We start from the raw sequence: 18,788 nt of genomic DNA, 5'->3' as shown, positions 1-18,788 counted from the left end.
TTAATTTTCTAATTGTTGATGTTAATATTTATAGGCGGAACCATCTGACAGTCAACTGCCTTGTGATCAGTCTTCTGGTTGTTGCAACTCTTGCAAGCTTAAGGCAAGTGGTGGAGAAAGAAACACTTTTGCTTCCCATTTATTACTTCTGAGAATATTCACTTTACTATTAGACCCAAAGTAGAACAAGTGTGACTGTTGGTAAATGCTTCTGCTCAACATTTGCCAGTTATTTGTGTACTTTGGAAGAAGTTCAGCACTTTCATGCTTTACTCCAGAATTTTTTTACGAATTATGCTGCCACATATAGAAAATGTGAATCACATTATTGTGAGGAATGATGCTATACCTTTATTAGCTATAGAAGGATTTGAGTGTAAGCCTTAAGATTCTTTTAGTTTTTTTTATTTGGAATAAGCGCAATGGAGTTTTCAAATTCCGCTTACAAGGATGAGCTATATTCAGTTTTGACTTGTTGTCTTTGGCAGATATATGGGCTCAAAACACTTGTGAAAAGTTTCTTGCCTCGTCATGGTCAAGTCGTAAGGAAGATCGATGACTTGCTAGACATTTTGAAGAAAACATTAAAATCACAAGGACAGGATGGCATCAAGTCATGGTATATTCTTTTGGATAGTTATGCAAATCAATCATGTTGTACAGGCTCTTAACATGAAGCCGTCATTTTAATGAGCTTTCACAATTCCATAATCAGTTTCTCTTGAAATTTGTAGCGATGACACAGGGGCTAATGTTAGACTGGCTGCTGCTAAAGCTGTTCTATTGCTTTCAAGGAAATGGGACCTTCATATTTCTCCTGAAATTTTCCGTCTTACCATTTTGATGGCAAAGGTAAAGTGACTTCCATCTTGCACAACAACCAAACAATTTAGAAAACATTCTTGAATATTATCCTAATAATTTCTACTGCTTTTTTTCAATTTGTCTTTGTTAAGTGATGGTAAGTCATGAGTCGTCTGTTACAGTGGCTACGTACTGAATCCTACATTTTTGTCACTTATGAGAGTATCCATCCTTGCAGTTTCATATGGGAAGTATCCAAAAATAGCTCTCATTGTATAGGCTTGTGTGTATGGTAATTTATTTCTGAAAGAAAGGTGTTTATTGTAGTGTTAACTTTGTAACGGCAGTGAGGGCAGTCTGCCTTTAAATTGCTTTCTTTGATTTCATGTACTGGATATCTGTGCTTAGAAAGTTGTATTTACGTGCTTTATGATTGTCTTTTTGACCGTTTAATTTTGTCATCTGCTAGGATTCCAACGCCTTTATCACCAAGACTTTTCTCACCAAATTGCACAAGCTAGTGACCGAACATATGATACCCAGTCGATATGCATGTGCTTTTTCGTTTTCTGTGTCTACTCCATGCAGAGATCTGCAAAATGATGTAACTTTCTCATACTCCTCTCTCAGAGTATTTTAGTTGTTTCAACTTTCAATCCTTTAGGTCTCTGAGAAATTTATTGTCTTTTTATTCAGTCATTTAGATACATCAATGGATTCATCAATAATGCTACAAGAGAATCTCGAGCATGTCGGGATTTTGATCAAGGAGAATCACTCACTGATAGTCCAGCTTACATGATAGTGTTCCTAATTCATGTTCTTGCACATGACCCAGAGTTCCCTTCAGAAGACTGCAGGGAAGAGCATGTCTATGCTCGCTTTTGTGGGTAATTGCTTTGTTCTTACTATTTATGGTGGTTGGTTTCATTTTGAAGTTTTGTTCTCACTTATTTCCTCTGGCAGCCCTCTATTCTCGGTCTTACAGGTGTTACTTAGTATAAAAAATAATGGTTATACAATCAAGGAAACCGCCCCTTTCTTGTTTTGTATCTTCCGTGCAATTAAAAGAGCTGAGGATGCTGTTGATTCTCGTAAAACGCCTGTAAGTGTAGAGTGATAGCACTGAATTATACATATGCTTCTTTCTCATTCATATACCTTATTATTTTACGCTCTGAACTGCAGAGGCTGCACATTCTAGCTGATATTGGTTACTCAGCTGTCAACATATTAAATAGTATTGTAGTCACGTCTCCACAAACCCCACGGTCAATTTTGCTGCCATCATCATTGTACAGTCTCACTAGCATAACGAATAACCAGGCAAGTCCTGCATTGTGTCAATAAACTCTACTTGTGACATGAACAAAAATTTATTATTTCGTGACTGCACTCCGCAGAATAAGGCCAAGTCTCGTGCCCAAAATGCCTTGGAACAAAGTTTCATTGAAAGAGTAGTTCATATATTCCAATCACAGAATTCCCTGGTATATCCACACTGCAACATTTTACTATCCTTCTACCAATTTGCCTGCTTAACTTTTCTGATCCTGTTTCTGCATACTTAAAAGCTCTCCAAGCATGATCGGAGGTGTCAAGAAGATAGCCTAGCAGTTGGTTCGGAAGATAAAATTTTACCTCCATTATTGGGCAATCAAATCGAAACCTCGATTACTGGTTCAACTGAAACCAGCAAAAACAACACGAGGTGTAGCAGGAAGCGAACTCATCAGGGAGAACAAATTTCTTGTAACTCCAAATCTTTGAGAACAGTTGAGTCGGAAATTCCTATAAAGAAGCTAGAAAGACACAATACTCGTTCAAAGGAGAGTATCGACGCAATTGTAAGCAATAAAATTACATCTTCCAAACACTCCGGGATAGTATCTGCTTTAAAGGTAATTAAATTATATATGTTAGATCTTTATATAACTATCCATATTTTCTCGTGATACCAGTTAATAATTGTCACAGGATATCAGCAACCACGGCGAAGCAATCATTGGGCAGCGGATTAAATTACTCTCTCCCGCAGATGGATGGTAGAAATTTCTTATACTCGACCAAATATACGTTGGAGCTTCTGTAATATTTTTTTTGTCCTTTTTTACCAGTTTCCATCGGGGCACTATTGAAAAGTTTAACTCTAAAAGCAACTCTCATAAGGTATGCATGTGACATCGAAGTCCTTATTCTTCTTTTTCGTTGATGACTCTTGATCCATTCATGCCCATGAGTGTTGCCTTAATTCAGTAAGAAACTATCTATCAAATGCTATACTTTTTTAGTGCGGAATATTTCTTCACTGCAGATCCTTGGCATATGATGAGATGATTGACAAGACAATATGTATCATCATTTAATTGTCCTTTGTGCTATATTCGGATGACACTCTATTCATCTAGACTTTAAACATGCTCTATTTAGTTCCTTTGGTTGAAACTCCGTAGTATGAAGGGGTCATTAGTATTTTTTCTTCAAATAACCACTTGATTCTATGTGCTGGTTATGGTCGAAGGTGATCGTATAGAACTCGAATAGCGTACATTTTTGCGAACCTTTTGCTTTGGCCCCTTCTCTGCCTTCTTGCTGCTGCACTCTGTGTCATGGCTTCTGTTTTGCTTTGTTACAGATTATTTTCGATAATGGGGATGTTGAATTGATTTGCTTGGATAGCGAGAGCTGGGAGACCCTGAGCCATGAATCCTTGCAGCAACAGGTACGTGGAATGCTATATGTGTAATCCATGATTCAAGTGCTACCACCTTTGAACCTAAAATAGTAATATGAACTTGACACCAGTACAATAGGTAACAATCTCTGTTTGAATTTTCGTTATCCAGGAAATATTGGGAAAGGAGACGGAAGGTTCTCAGAATTGGTAGGTTAAGATCAACCAAATTTCTTTGAACTCCTGAATCTCTGATTGTATTTATCAACTGATAAGATTGATGGTTCTTTTGTTCCTTCCACTGGATATCATTGATTTTATTGTTGACGCCCATTTCCAATGTCATCTTTAATGATTATGCGAAAATACTTTGCTTTCTGCAGCGTCCCTGGAATTAGTCATACACTTGCAAAGGCCCAAAAGCAGAAAACGACAGCAAAGCAGCAGAACAAAAAGTTGCCTACCAAATTGAATCCTCCAGCTGGTAAATTGTTGCGAACTTGTCAACTATGCTTTGCCCATTTCGTAAGGCTACTTGAGATATTTGACTCGTTAGTGTCTGAGTCCATCCTGGTGGAAGCATAAACACATGCGGCTTCCTTTAAGGCTTTAACTATGTCTAGCTTTCACAATGAATGAGTCTTCCATAGTATGGAGAACATTATCGTCTCATAAGTGAAAAGAAATTTCAAATTTGTTGTATGATAAAGCTTTTCTTGATTGCTTTTGGATTTGAAATCTAATCAAGACTCCCATGTTTCATGATGTCAGCAAACTCAAAGAAAGGAAATTCGGTTTCTGGAGAAGGATCAGTTTCAGGAGTGACCGACACAAGTGACAATATTGTAAGCCTCCTCTCTCTTGGGTATAAGAGAAAGCCTTGCTTCTCTCTTTCTAATAATGCTAATATGACCACCACCCAATGATCATAGATTCTAATCAGAAATCAGAATGCTGCTGTTAATGTAATTGTTAAATTTTTCAGGGACTCGGAAGAAGTCGGAGACAGAGAACTTGTTAAGAAGATGATCCTTCTCTATAGCAAACGGAGTTCCTAAATTTTTGTTTATAAACAACCTCGTACAAAATAATTAACGAATCCATTGTCTAGAGTTAAAAAGTGTTGATGATGATGACCCACGCACCAAAGAAAAATAGAAAAGTTGTTCACTTTCTTTTGTTTCTCGACTTGCAAGGTCAATTAATTTTCATACGTATCTAACTAAAACCCAACCAAAATCTTCCTAATTTCCCCCAAAAATTCATAAGTTGGAAGTTTTGTTCAAACTCAAAAATGGCAGTTAGATTGGTTGTGAAATTAGGTGCGGAATTGAGCGTTTTGTGCAATGAGATTTGGCGTACCAACTGGAAAGAGGTTATTTGCATGGCCGTTTGTCAGATTGATGACCTAAACATAACACATCATCCTACGGTCCAGATCTTCTGACCGATCCCTCCACGTGTGTGGGTTTATTTATTTTTCTTCCCTTTAAATAAAATAAATAAAATTCAAAAACTATTTTTATTTTGTTTTCTTTCTTCCTTATTCTTCGTTTCGTCTCTCTCTCTCTCCGCCTCAACAGTCCTCTCGACGTCTCCGCTGGAAAAGACCATTATACCCTTCACTCTTCTCTGTCCTCCTCCTCGTCTCTAAATTGGAGCCTCGCGCTCGCTGCTCTTATTATTATTATTTATTTTTTCTTATAATTGTTATCGCCGACGTCTTCTCCGATTTCGTTTTGCTCCGATCACGGTATATTCCACTTTCTTCGCTCTCTTATGCTTCACATTCCCGATTATATTCTTCGAATGTTTGTTTCATGGAAGTGTGTTGTTCTCTCCTTTTTAGGCTTGATTACTTTGTTCTACCACTCGCCTTTTTTTTTCTCAGATCTTTTGAAACTTGAACTCGATTTTGTCGCGGATCAAACGAAATGTAGTTATACACACTTGGTTCTCTAGAGAGCTCTACTTAAGGAATGTGATTTTACTTGAGTCTATTTCGTGTAGCTCTTCTCTGTAATACTACAGCTATCGCGTGTATTTTAGAGTTGGTTTTAGTGAAATTGATTTATGTTAATAATGTTGTTCAATTGTGATGGGGTTTTCGTTTCAGGTGTTCATCAGCGATATATATTCTTCTTTGTTTGGTAGGTTTAGTGAGAGATGATTCCTTATGCAGCTGGTGTTATTGTGCCTTTGGCTTTAACGCTTCTGGTTCAGAAATCTAAGAAAGATAAGAAAAGAGGTGTTGTTGTTGATGTTGGTGGTGAACAAGGTTACGCCATTAGGAATCATAGGTTTGCTGATCCTGTTACTTCCCATTGGGAAGATATCTCAACGCTTCCGCAGCTCTTTGAGATATCCTGTAATGCTCACAGCGACCAAGTTTTCCTTGGCACCCGGAAGCTGATCTCCAGAGATATTGAGACTAGTGACGATGGTAAAACGTTTGAGAAACTTCATTTGGGCGACTACGAGTGGCTCACTTTTGCCAAGACACTCGAAGCTGTCTGTGATTTCGCCTCTGGGCTTGTTCAGATTGGACACAAGACGGGAGAACGTGTCGCCATTTTTGCAGATACTAGAGAAGAGTGGTTCATTTCCCTACAGGTGATTTCCCATTTTTTTGTTTCCTGTTTTCTCTGCCTCAATCCGAATGCACTGTTGGTACAGGTATGAAATATTCTGTGTGATTCAATGTTTCAGGGTTGCTTCAGGCGCAACGTCACTGTGGTAACTATCTATTCATCTTTGGGAGAGGAAGCTCTTTGTCACTCGCTGAATGAGGTACCCATTGCTTCTCTTCTCTGCTTTCTCTTTAATATGGCGTCTTATACATACAGTACGGTATGATTATGATGTTCACATAGGGTAGAATGAGCTTTATGTTATCCTGTGGTTAAGAATTTTCATATTTGTGTAGCCTTTCCTTTTCATATGTTCATTATCTCCTTTCTTTTACTTTCCAGACAGAGGTCACAACTGTAATATGTGGTAACAAAGAACTGAAAAAGCTCATGGACATAGGCTACCAGCTTGAAACTGTGAAACGAGTGATATGTATGGATGATGAGTTCCCATCTGATGTGAACAGTAATTGGATGGCAACTTCATTTGCTGATGTGAAGAAACTTGGGCACGAAAACCCTGTGGATCCGAACTTTCCCCTCTCAGCAGATGTTGCTGTTATAATGTACACCAGTGGAAGCACTGGACTTCCCAAGGTTAGAAGGTTTTCGAACAAAATATACTTTCACATCTGTTGTTTCAGAATAAGTTTTCTTCCTATGGGTCTCAAAATTGTCGTATCAGTTATTTGTAACTGGTTGTGCAAAAATTTACTCATACTGATTTTCCCACTTCCCAAACTGTGTAGGGTGTTATGATGACACATGGCAATGTCCTAGCTACAGTTTCAGCAGTGATGACAATTGTTCCAGACCTTGGAAAGAGGGATATATACATGGCATATTTACCTTTGGCTCACATCCTTGAGTTAGCAGCTGAGGTATCTCAGAACTTTATTGTCCAATGATTTATTCACTTTCAGAGAATCTTAATACGGCCTGAAATCATTGTTGTAGAGCGTAATGGCTACTATTGGGAGTGCTATTGGATATGGGTCTCCCTTGACCCTTACGGATACGTCAAACAAGGTAAAAAAGGGTACCAAAGGAGATGTCACTGCACTTAAGCCCACTATAATGACAGCTGTTCCAGCCATTCTTGATCGTGTCCGGGATGGTGTCCGCAAAAAGGTTCGTGCATGTTAGATACACATCCAAATTCTTTGGCTGGTTATCCTCTACGTAGCTTTTGCTCTACTAGTTGTTTAGATGATACCAGCCATCTCCCAGCAACCAAGAAGCGCTAAATTGTCTCCATCCTCTTGTGAGTATAACCTTATAGTTAAATAACCACCGACTATTTATGATCATCAGGTTGACGCAAAGGGTGGATTGTCGAAAAAATTGTTTGACTTTGCATATGCTCGGCGATTATCTGCAATCAATGGAAGTTGGTTTGGAGCCTGGGGACTGGAAAAGCTTCTATGGGATCTGCTTGTGTTTGGTAAAATCCGTGCGGTATTGGGAGGCAAAATCCGCTATTTGCTCTCTGGTGGTGCCCCTCTTTCTGGTGACACTCAGAGATTCATTAACATATGCGTTGGGTAAAAGCATCCTTGAATATCTCCTTGAGGCTCACTCATCTCCAATCTGCGATATTTATGTTTTTGTTCCTTTGCCGTTTCTATGATCTAACACTCTGATATTCCTCAGGGCTCCAATCGGCCAGGGATATGGGCTCACAGAGACTTGTGCTGGTGGAACCTTCTCTGAGTTCGATGACACATCCGTTGGCCGGGTGGGTGCTCCACTTCCTTGCTCCTTTGTAAAGGTAACCTCTTTACCTGATATGTCGACTCTTAATTCTTTGTTAGCTTTTAATCCTTTATCAATTTGCATGTCGTAGTCACGTATGATCATATATGCGTATATCTTGTTTCAGCTAGTAGACTGGCCGGAAGGCGGGTATCTAACCAATGACAAGCCAATGCCCCGTGGTGAAATTGTTATTGGTGGCTCAAATATCACGCTTGGGTATTTCAAAAATGAGGAGAAAACAGAAGAAGTGTACAAGGTAGCAATCAACATTATTCGTTTTGGCAATTGTGAAGAATTGGTTGGTTTGGCTTTTCCTCTAACTGTGTTGTACACTTGGATGTTCAAAGGTTGATGAAAAGGGGATGCGGTGGTTCTATACAGGAGACATAGGGCGATTTCACCCTGACGGCTGTCTCGAGATAATAGACCGGAAAAAGGATATTGTAAAACTTCAGCATGGAGAGTATGTCTCTTTGGGCAAAGTATAGTCTTCTCAAAACCGAAACTTCTCTTATATTTCATCTTTACTCAATTCTCCAGATAAGCTTATTAACAGACTCCTTTTTTTTTTCCGCAGGTGGAAGCTGCTCTAAGTATAAGTCCCTATGTTGAAAACATAATGGTTCATGCTGATTCATTCTACAGTTACTGTGTGGCCCTTGTGGTCGCATCCCAACAAACACTTGAAGGTTGGGCTTCAAAGCAAGGAATAGACTTTGCCAACTTCGACGAACTATGCGCGAAAGAAGAAGCCGTGAAAGAAGTGTATGCGTCTCTTGTCAAGGTATGTTCATTGCTACCCAGCGATTTGAGTCCCCTCTGAAAGTCCCTTTTATGAATATACAATATATATGTGTGTTTGCAGTCGGGTAAACAATCGAGATTGGAGAAGTTTGAGATACCAGCAAAGATCAAATTGTTGGGATCTCCATGGACGCCAGAGTCGGGCTTAGTCACAGCAGCACTAAAGCTTAAAAGAGATGTAATTAGGAGAGAATTCTCAGAAGATCTCACCAAGTTATATGCCTAAACTTCTCTTCTTCTTATTCCTCTTCCTCTACTTTGTGTGGTTCTATAGACACAGCAGATGCACAAAACTTGTTTCTCTTTTACAATTGTGTCTCCAACAATCTCTTAGGCTTTTGAGACCAAAAGTCTTTACAACTTAATGGGCCGTTTATCAAACCAAGTCATATAATTAATCTCTGTAATTAAGCCAGTACAGACTACAGATAGTAGTATAATAATTTTAGTTTAGTGATTTTTCNTCAAAAATGAGGAGAAAACAGAAGAAGTGTACAAGGTAGCAATCAACATTATTCGTTTTGGCAATTGTGAAGAATTGGTTGGTTTGGCTTTTCCTCTAACTGTGTTGTACACTTGGATGTTCAAAGGTTGATGAAAAGGGGATGCGGTGGTTCTATACAGGAGACATAGGGCGATTTCACCCTGACGGCTGTCTCGAGATAATAGACCGGAAAAAGGATATTGTAAAACTTCAGCATGGAGAGTATGTCTCTTTGGGCAAAGTATAGTCTTCTCAAAACCGAAACTTCTCTTATATTTCATCTTTACTCAATTCTCCAGATAAGCTTATTAACAGACTCCTTTTTTTTTTCCGCAGGTGGAAGCTGCTCTAAGTATAAGTCCCTATGTTGAAAACATAATGGTTCATGCTGATTCATTCTACAGTTACTGTGTGGCCCTTGTGGTCGCATCCCAACAAACACTTGAAGGTTGGGCTTCAAAGCAAGGAATAGACTTTGCCAACTTCGACGAACTATGCGCGAAAGAAGAAGCCGTGAAAGAAGTGTATGCGTCTCTTGTCAAGGTATGTTCATTGCTACCCAGCGATTTGAGTCCCCTCTGAAAGTCCCTTTTATGAATATACAATATATATGTGTGTTTGCAGTCGGGTAAACAATCGAGATTGGAGAAGTTTGAGATACCAGCAAAGATCAAATTGTTGGGATCTCCATGGACGCCAGAGTCGGGCTTAGTCACAGCAGCACTAAAGCTTAAAAGAGATGTAATTAGGAGAGAATTCTCAGAAGATCTCACCAAGTTATATGCCTAAACTTCTCTTCTTCTTATTCCTCTTCCTCTACTTTGTGTGGTTCTATAGACACAGCAGATGCACAAAACTTGTTTCTCTTTTACAATTGTGTCTCCAACAATCTCTTAGGCTTTTGAGACCAAAAGTCTTTACAACTTAATGGGCCGTTTATCAAACCAAGTCATATAATTAATCTCTGTAATTAAGCCAGTACAGACTACAGATAGTAGTATAATAATTTTAGTTTAGTGATTTTTCGGGACTCGAGATAAACGACAAGAGGAAAGAGGCTATTAATTGAAATTAGAAGTGAAAATAAAGTAATCTTACCAACTACCCTACAATTAAGAAAAGATAAATTGGAGAGTAGGAGTTAATAAATTACTCGATATTGAGATTATTAGTGTGTAAAATTAATTAATTGTATTTTGTAGTAGTATTTAAAAGACTAAAAAAAACAAATAAAGTAGGAAGCGGAAGAGAGCCGTCGGATAAATTGTGTATCTCACTGATTTGTCAGAGAACTCTCAATGAATTGAGAATTGACCAGCGTCAGCGAGACGCGTGAGAGAGAGCCTCTTTAGATTAGAAAAGAGTCCCATTATTAAATATGTAAACCTTTTCCGATAACTCTATTACAACAACATCCTTAAATTCAAAAGCTGCTTTCGTAATTAATATTTTCCTAAATTATTGTCAATAATGTATATTCACGGGCGGGAATGGTGTAAACAAAAGTTTTTACACATAGGTTTTTAATGTCAACAACAATTCAAAATTACGAAAAATACGTTTTACTGCTAATTCTTTACATTTGTATTATAATAGAAATTCCAATATATAAAAAATATTTATAAATAAAGCTGAAAAGTTTTAAATGTTTTGAGCTCACAGCTCCACATACAGAATATCACATGCTCTCTCTCTCTCTCTTTTGAATTAAAGAAGAAAAAATTGTTTTTTTTTTTAATTATTAAATTAAAAATAGCAAAAAAACAAGATAAAGAGAATTCTCTATCCCCCTCTCTCTCTCTCTCTCTCTCTCTCTCTCTCTGCCTTGTCGCTGTTAATAATCGTAATAGTGTTTCCAGACACAGTAGAAGAAGAAGAAGAAGAAAGCTTTCTTCTTTTGTTTGTTTAATCGCTGATTCTTTTCTTTCTTTTATTTTTGTTTTCCATTGGGGCATTTTCGGATCTCAAAGTTCTTCAGATATCAGACAAAAAGGTATTTAAAATTCATAATATTCTCTTCCTCTGTTGTTTGTATTTTTCATCTCTCCTTAAACCACCTTTGTGTTTCTCAAATGTACCAAAGTTTGGATTTTTCTTTAGGTTTTTACCTCTCAACCTTGTTTATTGGAGTTTTCTTTGAAGATTAAGAGATTTTACTTACTCAACACTGTTGTATTACCTGTCGTATCTATTTGATTTGGTAGATTCCAAACTCATTTTTGATAAATGAATGAAGCATTTGAGTTTCAAATTTTAAAGTTTTGAGCTTTCTACTTACTTTTGTCTTGTAGCTTTTGCTCTACCGTTGTTTTTTGTTTGTTTTTGATTATGGAAACGGACATCTGGAACCAACAAGTGCACATTTGTTACAATAAAGACAAAATCAGTTTTCTAATACTTTAGTGTGTGTGTGTGTGTGTTAAATGATTGGGTTATTCAAGATTTTTCTCTTATCTTGCATGTTTGGTGATTGGTCTCTGTTTTCTTCATCTTTAAGTTTTTGTTCTTCTTTGACTTTGTTTGTTTATGTAACTTTCAGCATTTTTAAAGAATCCAATGTCTTTGCTCTCTCTCTGTCTCTTTTTCAGATCCTGATACCTGTGTTGTTATGTGCTGATTCATCAGTATACTGTTGTGATCTTGGGAACTAGAAATGGAGAAACGGAAGAGAGAGTCATCTGAGAGAAGCTTTGGTGAATCAGAGTCAGTGTCTTCACTATCTGAGAAGGATTCTCAAATTCATGTAAGATAATAAGCACAGAACTTGGTTCTCTTTTTTTTTCTTGATGTTATGTTCTTTTTTTTGTATCTAAAAGATTATTATCATGACTGTTTTTTTAATCAAGCCTGAGAGCACAATGGAGTCTCATGATGATGAGATACAATCATCAACAGTTTCTTTGGAGGAAGAAACTGAAAATGAGGATTTGAAAGATAGCATAAGGACCTTGACTGAGAAACTTTCAGCTGCTCTTGCTAATGTAAGTGCTAAAGATGATCTGGTGAAGCAACATGTCAAAGTCGCTGAAGAAGCTGTCGCTGGTAAACATCTCTTTTTTTTCCGCATTTTGGTAATGATTCTGTAAGTTTTTCTATCTTAGTGAAAATTTGCTATTGTGAAGGGTGGGAGAAAGCTGAGAATGAAGTGGTTGAGTTGAAGGAGAAGCTTGAGACTGCTGATGATAAGACTAGAGTGTTGGAAGATAGAGTAAGCCATCTTGATGGAGCTTTAAAGGAGTGTGTTAGACAGTTAAGGCAAGCAAGAGATGAACAAGAGCACCTAATTCAAGACGCTGTGAACGAGCGAACCAAGGAGTTGCAGACCTCTAAAACCAGCCTTGAGAACCAGATTCTTGAAGCTGCAACCAAGTCTGAGGAGCTTAGCCAAATGGCGGAATCCGTGGCGAAAGAAAACGTGGTGTTGAGACATGAGCTTCTTGCACGATGCCAAGAGCTAGAGATCAGAACGATTGAGAGGGATTTAAGCACCCAGGCAGCTGAAACCGCTAGCAAGCAGCAGTTAGATAGCATTAGGAAAGTGGCGAAACTCGAGGCTGAGTGCAGGAAGCTTCGTATGTTGGCCAAATCATCAGCTTCGTTTAACGATCATCGATCTATAGATAGTCATTCCGATGGAGGGGAGAGAATGGATGTAAGCTGCTCAGATTCATGGGCATCATCCACATTGATTGAAAAGAGAAGCCTTCAGGGAACTTCCTCTTCCATTGAACTTGATCTCATGGGTGATTTTCTTGAGATGGAACGTCTTGTAGCATTGCCTGAGACACCAGATGAGAACGGTAAGAGTGGACCTGAGTCAGTGACAGAAGAGGCTGTTGTTCATATAGAGAACTTGTTGGCTGCTGAAATAGAAGTTTTGACTTCTCGAACTAAGGAACTTGAAGAGAAATTGGAGAAGATAGAAGCGGAGAAAAATGAGCTTGAAAGTGAAGTTAAACATAACAGAGAAGAGGCTGTTGCTCACTTAGAGAAATCGTTAGCTGCTGAAATAGAAGTATTGACTTGCCGAATTAAGCAACTTGAAGAAAAGTTAGAGAAGTTGGAAGCAGAGAAAGATGAGCTCGAAAGTGAAGTTAAAGGTAACAGAGAAGTGGAGAGCACATTGAGATTTGAGCTCGAAGCTATTGCTTGTGATAAAACGGAGCTTTACGATAAGTTGGAGAAGATGGAGGCTGAGAAAGCTGAGTTGCAAATATCTTTTGACATAATCAAAGATAAGTATAAAGAATCTCAAGTTTGTCTGCAAGAAATTGAGACGAAGCTGGAGGAGATACAAACGGAGATGAAACTGGTTAACGAACTAAAAGCAGAAGTTGAATCTCAAATCATCGCCATGGAGGCAGAGGTAATAACTAAATGCGCAAAGATCGAATCATTGGAAGAAGACATGAAAAAAGAGAGGTTTGCTTCTGATGAGCTTAGAAGAAAATGTGAGGTTCTTGAAGAAGAGGTCGTCTCTCTCCATCAAGAGAACGCCATCAAGAGTGAAAATATAGAACCCAAGATCAAACAGGTCTGTCTCCAAACTTAGGCTATGTGTTTTCATCACAATCCTTTTCTTCCACTAAAACTTGATTATATATTGTGTAGGAAGACATAGAAACAGCTGCAGGGAAACTTGCGAATTGTCAGAAAACAATAGCTTCACTGGGGAAGCAGCTGCAATCTCTTGCAACACTTGAAGATTTCTTAACCGATACACCGAGTATTCCAATGGCTGCAAACGGTGTGTGCAGCAGCAGCAGCAACTCAGAGAGTTGGAAGGTTCACAAGAACGAAACTTTCCTGACGAGAAATCATCCAGATTCCACCAAACCAACTAACGGAACATCAACTTCCTCTTCTTCCGCGGCTGCTGTTGTTTCAGTGCCAGTTTCATCAAACCGAGGGAGTTCTGAGAAGAACCGCAATGGATTTGCAACGGTATTCACCAGAAGTAAAGATGGGATACATCTAGCGATTTAGCATAACTTTGGCAGTAGGCAGAGAGACTATCTTTTTAGGTTTTAAAGGGATCCGTTTTGAATGGTTTTAACACCAGTTTGTTCCTCTTTCTAGATTTTGAATCCTTAAAGTAGTTTTCAAAGATCATCTCTAGTGTACGCAGGGGATAATGTTTCTAATCAATTTTCTAAAAAGTTGTTCTAGTAAGTTTCTATGTCATGTTGTTATGAATCAGAGTTCAGAGAACCATGTAAAGACTAAAACGAAGAGAAGCCACCATCATAGGTATAAGAGAGTAAGATCAAAGACTTGCATAAAAAGATAAAGGGCTTTACATGCCCCAGGAGATGAATATACAGAATGGCAATAGATCAAACAGTTATAATACAAAGCATACTTATTCATTACTACTACTAAAGAAACTTATACAAGAAGTTATTATGATGATCAAATTTGTAAGTGTTGCAAGAGACCCTCAACTTGAACTCGATCTCTCTTGGCTCTGGCTTTAGCTATCTTTGCATTACGTTTAGCCGTCAAAGCTTCGTTCATCATATACTTCAAAAGCCCCGGTTGATCTACGACAAAATACTCGTGTCCAAACTCCAACTGACCAGGCCCTGTAAATTTTTTAAAGCCATAAGAACGAAGCTTGGAGAGAAACCATGAGAAGCTTCTACCAAATTCAACACATGTCGGCATAATCTTTCTGCGAAACTCTCACGTTCCAGATGATGAAACTGTCGTAGCTTTTTCTCCACGAGATGATTGAGTCCGAGGAAGGATCATTAACAACCTCATAGACTCTGATGTAGAACGGAGACAATCCCCTTGGAAATTTGTGAACCATCCTTCCAATTCACAAAATTGATTTTAGGTTTCCAGACGAGAGGGGTCGCATTATTATATATAGATGAGCTATATAAAAAATAAAATCAATCGACGGTTTAGATATGATCATCATCTAATATTTCAGCGGTCAGGATTAAAAGTTACAAAGTTTCCTTTTTTCTTTTTCCTATTTTCTTTTTGTTCCTCTTTTTCTTTTATTTCCATTTTGTGGAGTTAATTTCACGATTAATAATCTCACTACTTGCTGTAAGGAAGCATCCGAGATTCTATGGTGTAGTGGTTAGCACTCTGGACTTTGAATCCAGCGACCTGGGTTCGACGCCCGGTAGGACCTCTTATCTTTCATTTTTTTTTTTTTTGGTTTTTTATATTACTTTTGAAAATGAACCCTATCACACACTCCCACTTCTTCTTGTTGTTTCTGTCGCCGAACGCAGCTTAAAACCCTCAGAGAGGAGGAGAATGAGCAAAATCGAGAGCTACGACGATTTCGTAAAGGTACATGGGATACTATTGGCGGCTTCGGGTTTGCCGCCGAAGCTTTACCCACGCCTTTTCCAGAAGCTTGCTTCCGATACTTTAGACGGCGGCGCTTACTTCCAAATCGAATCCTCCGATGATGATAGGCGACGGAGGCTTCTTCTCACTTCCGATTCTATGCCTAAAGATTCTGACGTCTTCCTTGTCGATCACGCCTGGACTTTTCGCCTTCCCGATGCCTGTAAACAGGTAACTAACGCCACTCCGAAACTAATTCCGAAACTAATTTGTTGAAATTAGAGTTCTGAGAGTCTAATTAGAGTTCTTTTGTTTACTTCAGCTTAAGGAAGTTCCGGGATTGGCTGAGAGGATGGCTTCTTTGATGAGTGTTGACATTGATGTAGAGGCTGGAGAAGAAGAAGAAGAAGTTGCTGAGGAACTCTCTGTTGATCAGATTATAGACAATGAAATCCGTTATGCAGCAGATGAAGGATATGATTCTCTAAGATGGTTGGAGTTGGAGGGTCTTGGAATTGTTGATGACTCATTGCTCTCCCTGCATTTGCCTAGTCAATATCAGGCATGTCTTTACATCTTTCTTCTCCTTCCTTCAATAAACTCATGCTGGAATTTATAGCTCAGATGTCTTTTTTTTAGACTTGCATAGACAACTTGAATAATATATATCATGCGTGAATTCAGTTAGATTCTAAAGCTTCTTCAATTTGTTGCTGCGAATGTTTTTGTAGGATTTTGTGGCGCTTAGTCTTATCGGGAACAAAATCGAGAGTGCGGATGTGGTTATACAAGAGGTTACGAAGTTTAAGAATCTGAAGGCTTTGTGGCTGAATGACAATCCTGTTCTGCAGAAGAGGTAAACATGCATTTACTAAACATACGGATGTGTGGGGATAATATTGATTTCTCATGTATTGAATTTGCTTTTCAGTGAACGTCAGATGGCTGTCGAAATACGGCAAGGCTGTCCGAGTCTTGAAATCTACAACTCGTGTTTTACCCCTAATTATGGGTTATGGGCACTTGGTTTCTGTGGAGATATCTTTGGGAAGGATAATCCTGGATGTGTTCAGCAAGACCAACCCTTGTGCAATGTCACCTCACTTGACCTTTCAAACCGGTCAATACACAATCTAGTCAATAAGGCCAGTGTTTTCCCCTTACTTTCTTTAGAGAGGCAGGGTGTGCAGTTTATTCACTGAATAAATAACGAACATATATGTCTCCATTTTGCATCTTATAGACCTCTAGATATTTAAGTATCTGATTTGTCTGCCTTTATTACTTTCTTCATTTTCAGGCATTTCATGTGCACGAGATGCCAAAACTATCACATTTAAATATCCGTGGAAACCCATTGGATCAGAATTCGGTTGGAGAACTATTTGAAGTCTTGCAGCTCTTCCCTTCTCTGTCTTCCTTAGAAGTAATTGTTGCAAGTTTTCCTTACGTATTCAGATACAAATTGAGGTTACCATACAATGTTAACTAAAGTATATTTATGCAGAGATGTGCTCACATGCTACTTCTTGTTTGTAGGTTGACATACCTGGACCTCTTGGAGACAATGCTCTAGAGATTCTTGAAGCTCTGTCAAAACTTTCTTTGTTAAATGGCGTTGATACAGCTAAAATACTTGAAAATGGAAAGCTTGTTATTGATGCAATGCTCCAACCACGCATTCCTGAGCCAAATCCTGAGGATACTCGTGTTGACCGTATTCTCGATGCAATGTGGTTGTATGCGATGAATTATCGCCTTGCGGATGAGGAAAAGCTTGATGAAAGTTCTTTGTGGTATGCAATTTTTCTGTTTGTTTGCTATATTAGAATTAGTGCAGTGGATTTGTTTGATATAATAAACGGCTGGTTGCATTTACCAATTAAAGTATCATATCATTTTTCATTCAAATAGATAAAATACAGGATGGAATTTTAAGCAAGATATATATAGTGATATTTGTGACATTCTAGTCCAATGACTGAAAGCTGTAGGACTTACCACCCTTTACCATTTTGACTTTTGAAGTGTATTCCCACCCCTAATCCTAGCATTTGTTTTATTGGGAAAGGTCTCTTTATGTGTGGTTTTATATTATTGGGAATGAACATTTGATGCTAGTCTACAACCTACATCTTAAAAGGTTAAAAATAAGAGTTTATGGACAGTCTTGTATGTAGTTCTTAGGCACTTAATTTTTGGATGTTGATGAGTGTGAGTGGCGCAATGATATCACTTTTGCAGGTATGTGATGGATGAATTGGGTTCAGCTTTGAGGCATAGCGATGAACCGAATTTCAAAGTGGCTCCTTTCCTTTTCATGCCTTCTGGGAAACTAGAGTCTGCTGTGAGGTAGAAATTTTCCTGCACTGCTCCATGTACTTCTTGAATTCATATCATGTGTGCTGTAAGTGAACACATATTATGTGGTATAGTTTGAAAGTGTAATGTGGATTGACATGGAATTCTTGATCAGGGCTCACATGTCATGTATGCAAATATTTTCGACAATGTTACTTTTTATGTCTCGGACATATGCTTATGTTTATTTGGTTTTGTATGTTCCAGCTATTCGGTAATGTGGCCTAGAAAAAGTCTTCAAAAAGGTGATGAGTGCACTCGTGATTTTCTATCTGGTATTGGAGAGGACAAACAGCGGTCTGCCAGGCTCACAGCCTGGTTTCAAACTCCTGAGAACTATTTTATTCATGTACTTCCTCGGTGTCCACTTTAGCTTTCTCTTCATTAACAGACTTCCTGTTCTCTCATTTCCTTCCAAGATTTTTGTTAATTAACAGATTCTCTGTTATTGATTTCCTAGGAGTTTGAGAAATACCAACAGAAACTGCAGGCTAAAGCTTTTGATTCATTACCTTCCAATCTTTCAATTTCCCGAAGCATACGGCATAGTGATGGGTCTCCTTTACTTGTATACACGGATCTACCTCAAGTTGAAGAATTTTTGACACGCCCAGAATTTGTGATCAGTAAGTGATTTGATCCAGTTTTCATAATATATCCTTAGTTCTCATTTAGGAACTCCTTATTAGATGCATAAACAATGCAACTTTTAACTTACCACAACTGTCCCAACTTTTTAAATATCTTTAGTTTTATAGATAATGGAGTAAATTCAGCTTAATATCATAAAAGCTGTTTCATGCATTAGGCAAATCAGGGTTTTTCTTTGTGTTTTCTGAGTTGTGTTGCCTGCCTGCTTGCAGCAAATGAACCTAAAGATGCAGACATATTATGGACGAGTGTACAGGTGGATGAGGAGCTTAAGAAAGAGGTGGGAATAACAGATGACCAATACATA

General features: G+C 38.3%; 5 protein-coding genes and 1 non-coding gene across 12 annotated transcripts in view; all 6 read left to right on the top strand.

Annotated features, from left to right (window-relative positions):
* LOC104702543 (sister chromatid cohesion protein PDS5 homolog A-like) overlaps positions 1–4,660 on the top strand; it is a 13,936-nt gene extending 9,276 nt beyond the window's left edge. The window contains exons 20-31 of the mRNA XM_010418410.1: positions 1,501–1,694; positions 1,771–1,909; positions 1,993–2,130; positions 2,208–2,294; positions 2,379–2,705; positions 2,782–2,849; positions 2,922–2,973; positions 3,440–3,526; positions 3,651–3,688; positions 3,862–3,962; positions 4,250–4,323; positions 4,464–4,660. Coding sequence (XP_010416712.1) covers positions 1,501–1,694; positions 1,771–1,909; positions 1,993–2,130; positions 2,208–2,294; positions 2,379–2,705; positions 2,782–2,849; positions 2,922–2,973; positions 3,440–3,526; positions 3,651–3,688; positions 3,862–3,962; positions 4,250–4,323; positions 4,464–4,499 — 1,341 coding nt within the window. The 3' untranslated portion in view covers positions 4,500–4,660. The remainder of the gene's footprint in view (positions 1–1,500; positions 1,695–1,770; positions 1,910–1,992; positions 2,131–2,207; positions 2,295–2,378; positions 2,706–2,781; positions 2,850–2,921; positions 2,974–3,439; positions 3,527–3,650; positions 3,689–3,861; positions 3,963–4,249; positions 4,324–4,463) is intronic.
* LOC104702542 (long chain acyl-CoA synthetase 9, chloroplastic) lies at positions 5,059–9,085 on the top strand. Of its 2 annotated transcripts, none has more exons than XM_010418409.2 (12): positions 5,059–5,231; positions 5,633–6,091; positions 6,188–6,268; positions 6,451–6,705; positions 6,858–6,989; positions 7,066–7,239; positions 7,423–7,652; positions 7,762–7,879; positions 7,991–8,122; positions 8,214–8,348; positions 8,444–8,650; positions 8,732–9,085. In XM_010418409.2, the coding sequence occupies exons 2-12, from the start codon at positions 5,645–5,647 to the stop codon at positions 8,894–8,896; spliced, it is 2,076 nt and encodes a 691-aa protein (XP_010416711.1). In that variant the 5' UTR covers positions 5,059–5,231; positions 5,633–5,644; the 3' UTR covers positions 8,897–9,085. The 2 variants fall into 2 exon arrangements, with proteins under 2 accessions (XP_010416711.1, XP_010416710.1); XM_010418408.2 differs by having other exon boundaries at positions 5,595–6,091.
* Positions 9,130–10,132, top strand: LOC104702541 (long chain acyl-CoA synthetase 9, chloroplastic-like). Its single transcript, XM_010418407.1, has 4 exons — positions 9,130–9,169; positions 9,261–9,395; positions 9,491–9,697; positions 9,779–10,132. The coding sequence occupies exons 2-4, from the start codon at positions 9,276–9,278 to the stop codon at positions 9,941–9,943; spliced, it is 492 nt and encodes a 163-aa protein (XP_010416709.1). The 5' UTR covers positions 9,130–9,169; positions 9,261–9,275; the 3' UTR covers positions 9,944–10,132.
* LOC104702540 (filament-like plant protein 1) lies at positions 10,940–14,333 on the top strand. 4 transcript variants are annotated; one of them, XM_010418406.2, is made up of 5 exons: positions 10,940–11,147; positions 11,743–11,897; positions 12,001–12,196; positions 12,277–13,688; positions 13,770–13,894. In XM_010418406.2, the coding sequence occupies exons 2-5, from the start codon at positions 11,808–11,810 to the stop codon at positions 13,773–13,775; spliced, it is 1,704 nt and encodes a 567-aa protein (XP_010416708.1). In that variant the 5' UTR covers positions 10,940–11,147; positions 11,743–11,807; the 3' UTR covers positions 13,776–13,894. The 4 variants fall into 4 exon arrangements, with proteins under 4 accessions (XP_010416708.1, XP_019083424.1, XP_010416706.1 ...); XM_010418404.2 differs by having other exon boundaries at positions 10,943–11,147; positions 11,780–11,897; positions 13,766–14,333; XM_010418403.2 differs by having other exon boundaries at positions 10,944–11,147; positions 13,766–14,333.
* TRNAQ-UUG lies at positions 15,234–15,305 on the top strand. Its single transcript has one exon. It is a non-coding gene; the product is annotated as a tRNA-Gln (tRNA).
* Positions 15,367–18,788, top strand: part of LOC104702539 (tubulin--tyrosine ligase-like protein 12) — a 5,874-nt gene continuing 2,452 nt past the window's right edge. Inside the window, exons 1-10 of one of the 3 annotated variants that reach the window (XM_010418401.1) lie at positions 15,367–15,700; positions 15,792–16,031; positions 16,201–16,325; positions 16,401–16,614; positions 16,770–16,895; positions 17,009–17,265; positions 17,714–17,821; positions 18,038–18,179; positions 18,291–18,456; positions 18,694–18,785. In XM_010418401.1, coding sequence (XP_010416703.1) covers positions 15,434–15,700; positions 15,792–16,031; positions 16,201–16,325; positions 16,401–16,614; positions 16,770–16,895; positions 17,009–17,265; positions 17,714–17,821; positions 18,038–18,179; positions 18,291–18,456; positions 18,694–18,785 — 1,737 coding nt within the window. In that variant the 5' untranslated portion in view covers positions 15,367–15,433. The remainder of the gene's footprint in view (positions 15,701–15,791; positions 16,032–16,200; positions 16,326–16,400; positions 16,615–16,769; positions 16,896–17,008; positions 17,266–17,713; positions 17,822–18,037; positions 18,180–18,290; positions 18,457–18,693; positions 18,786–18,788) is intronic. The other 2 variants (XM_019227878.1, XM_010418402.1) reach the window with 2 other exon arrangements.

The sequence above is a fragment of the Camelina sativa genome, chromosome 7 (genome assembly GCF_000633955.1).
Source record: "Camelina sativa cultivar DH55 chromosome 7, Cs, whole genome shotgun sequence".
Taxonomy (NCBI): Eukaryota; Viridiplantae; Streptophyta; class Magnoliopsida; order Brassicales; family Brassicaceae; genus Camelina; species Camelina sativa.
This window is presented reverse-complemented; position numbering and strand designations above follow the sequence as displayed.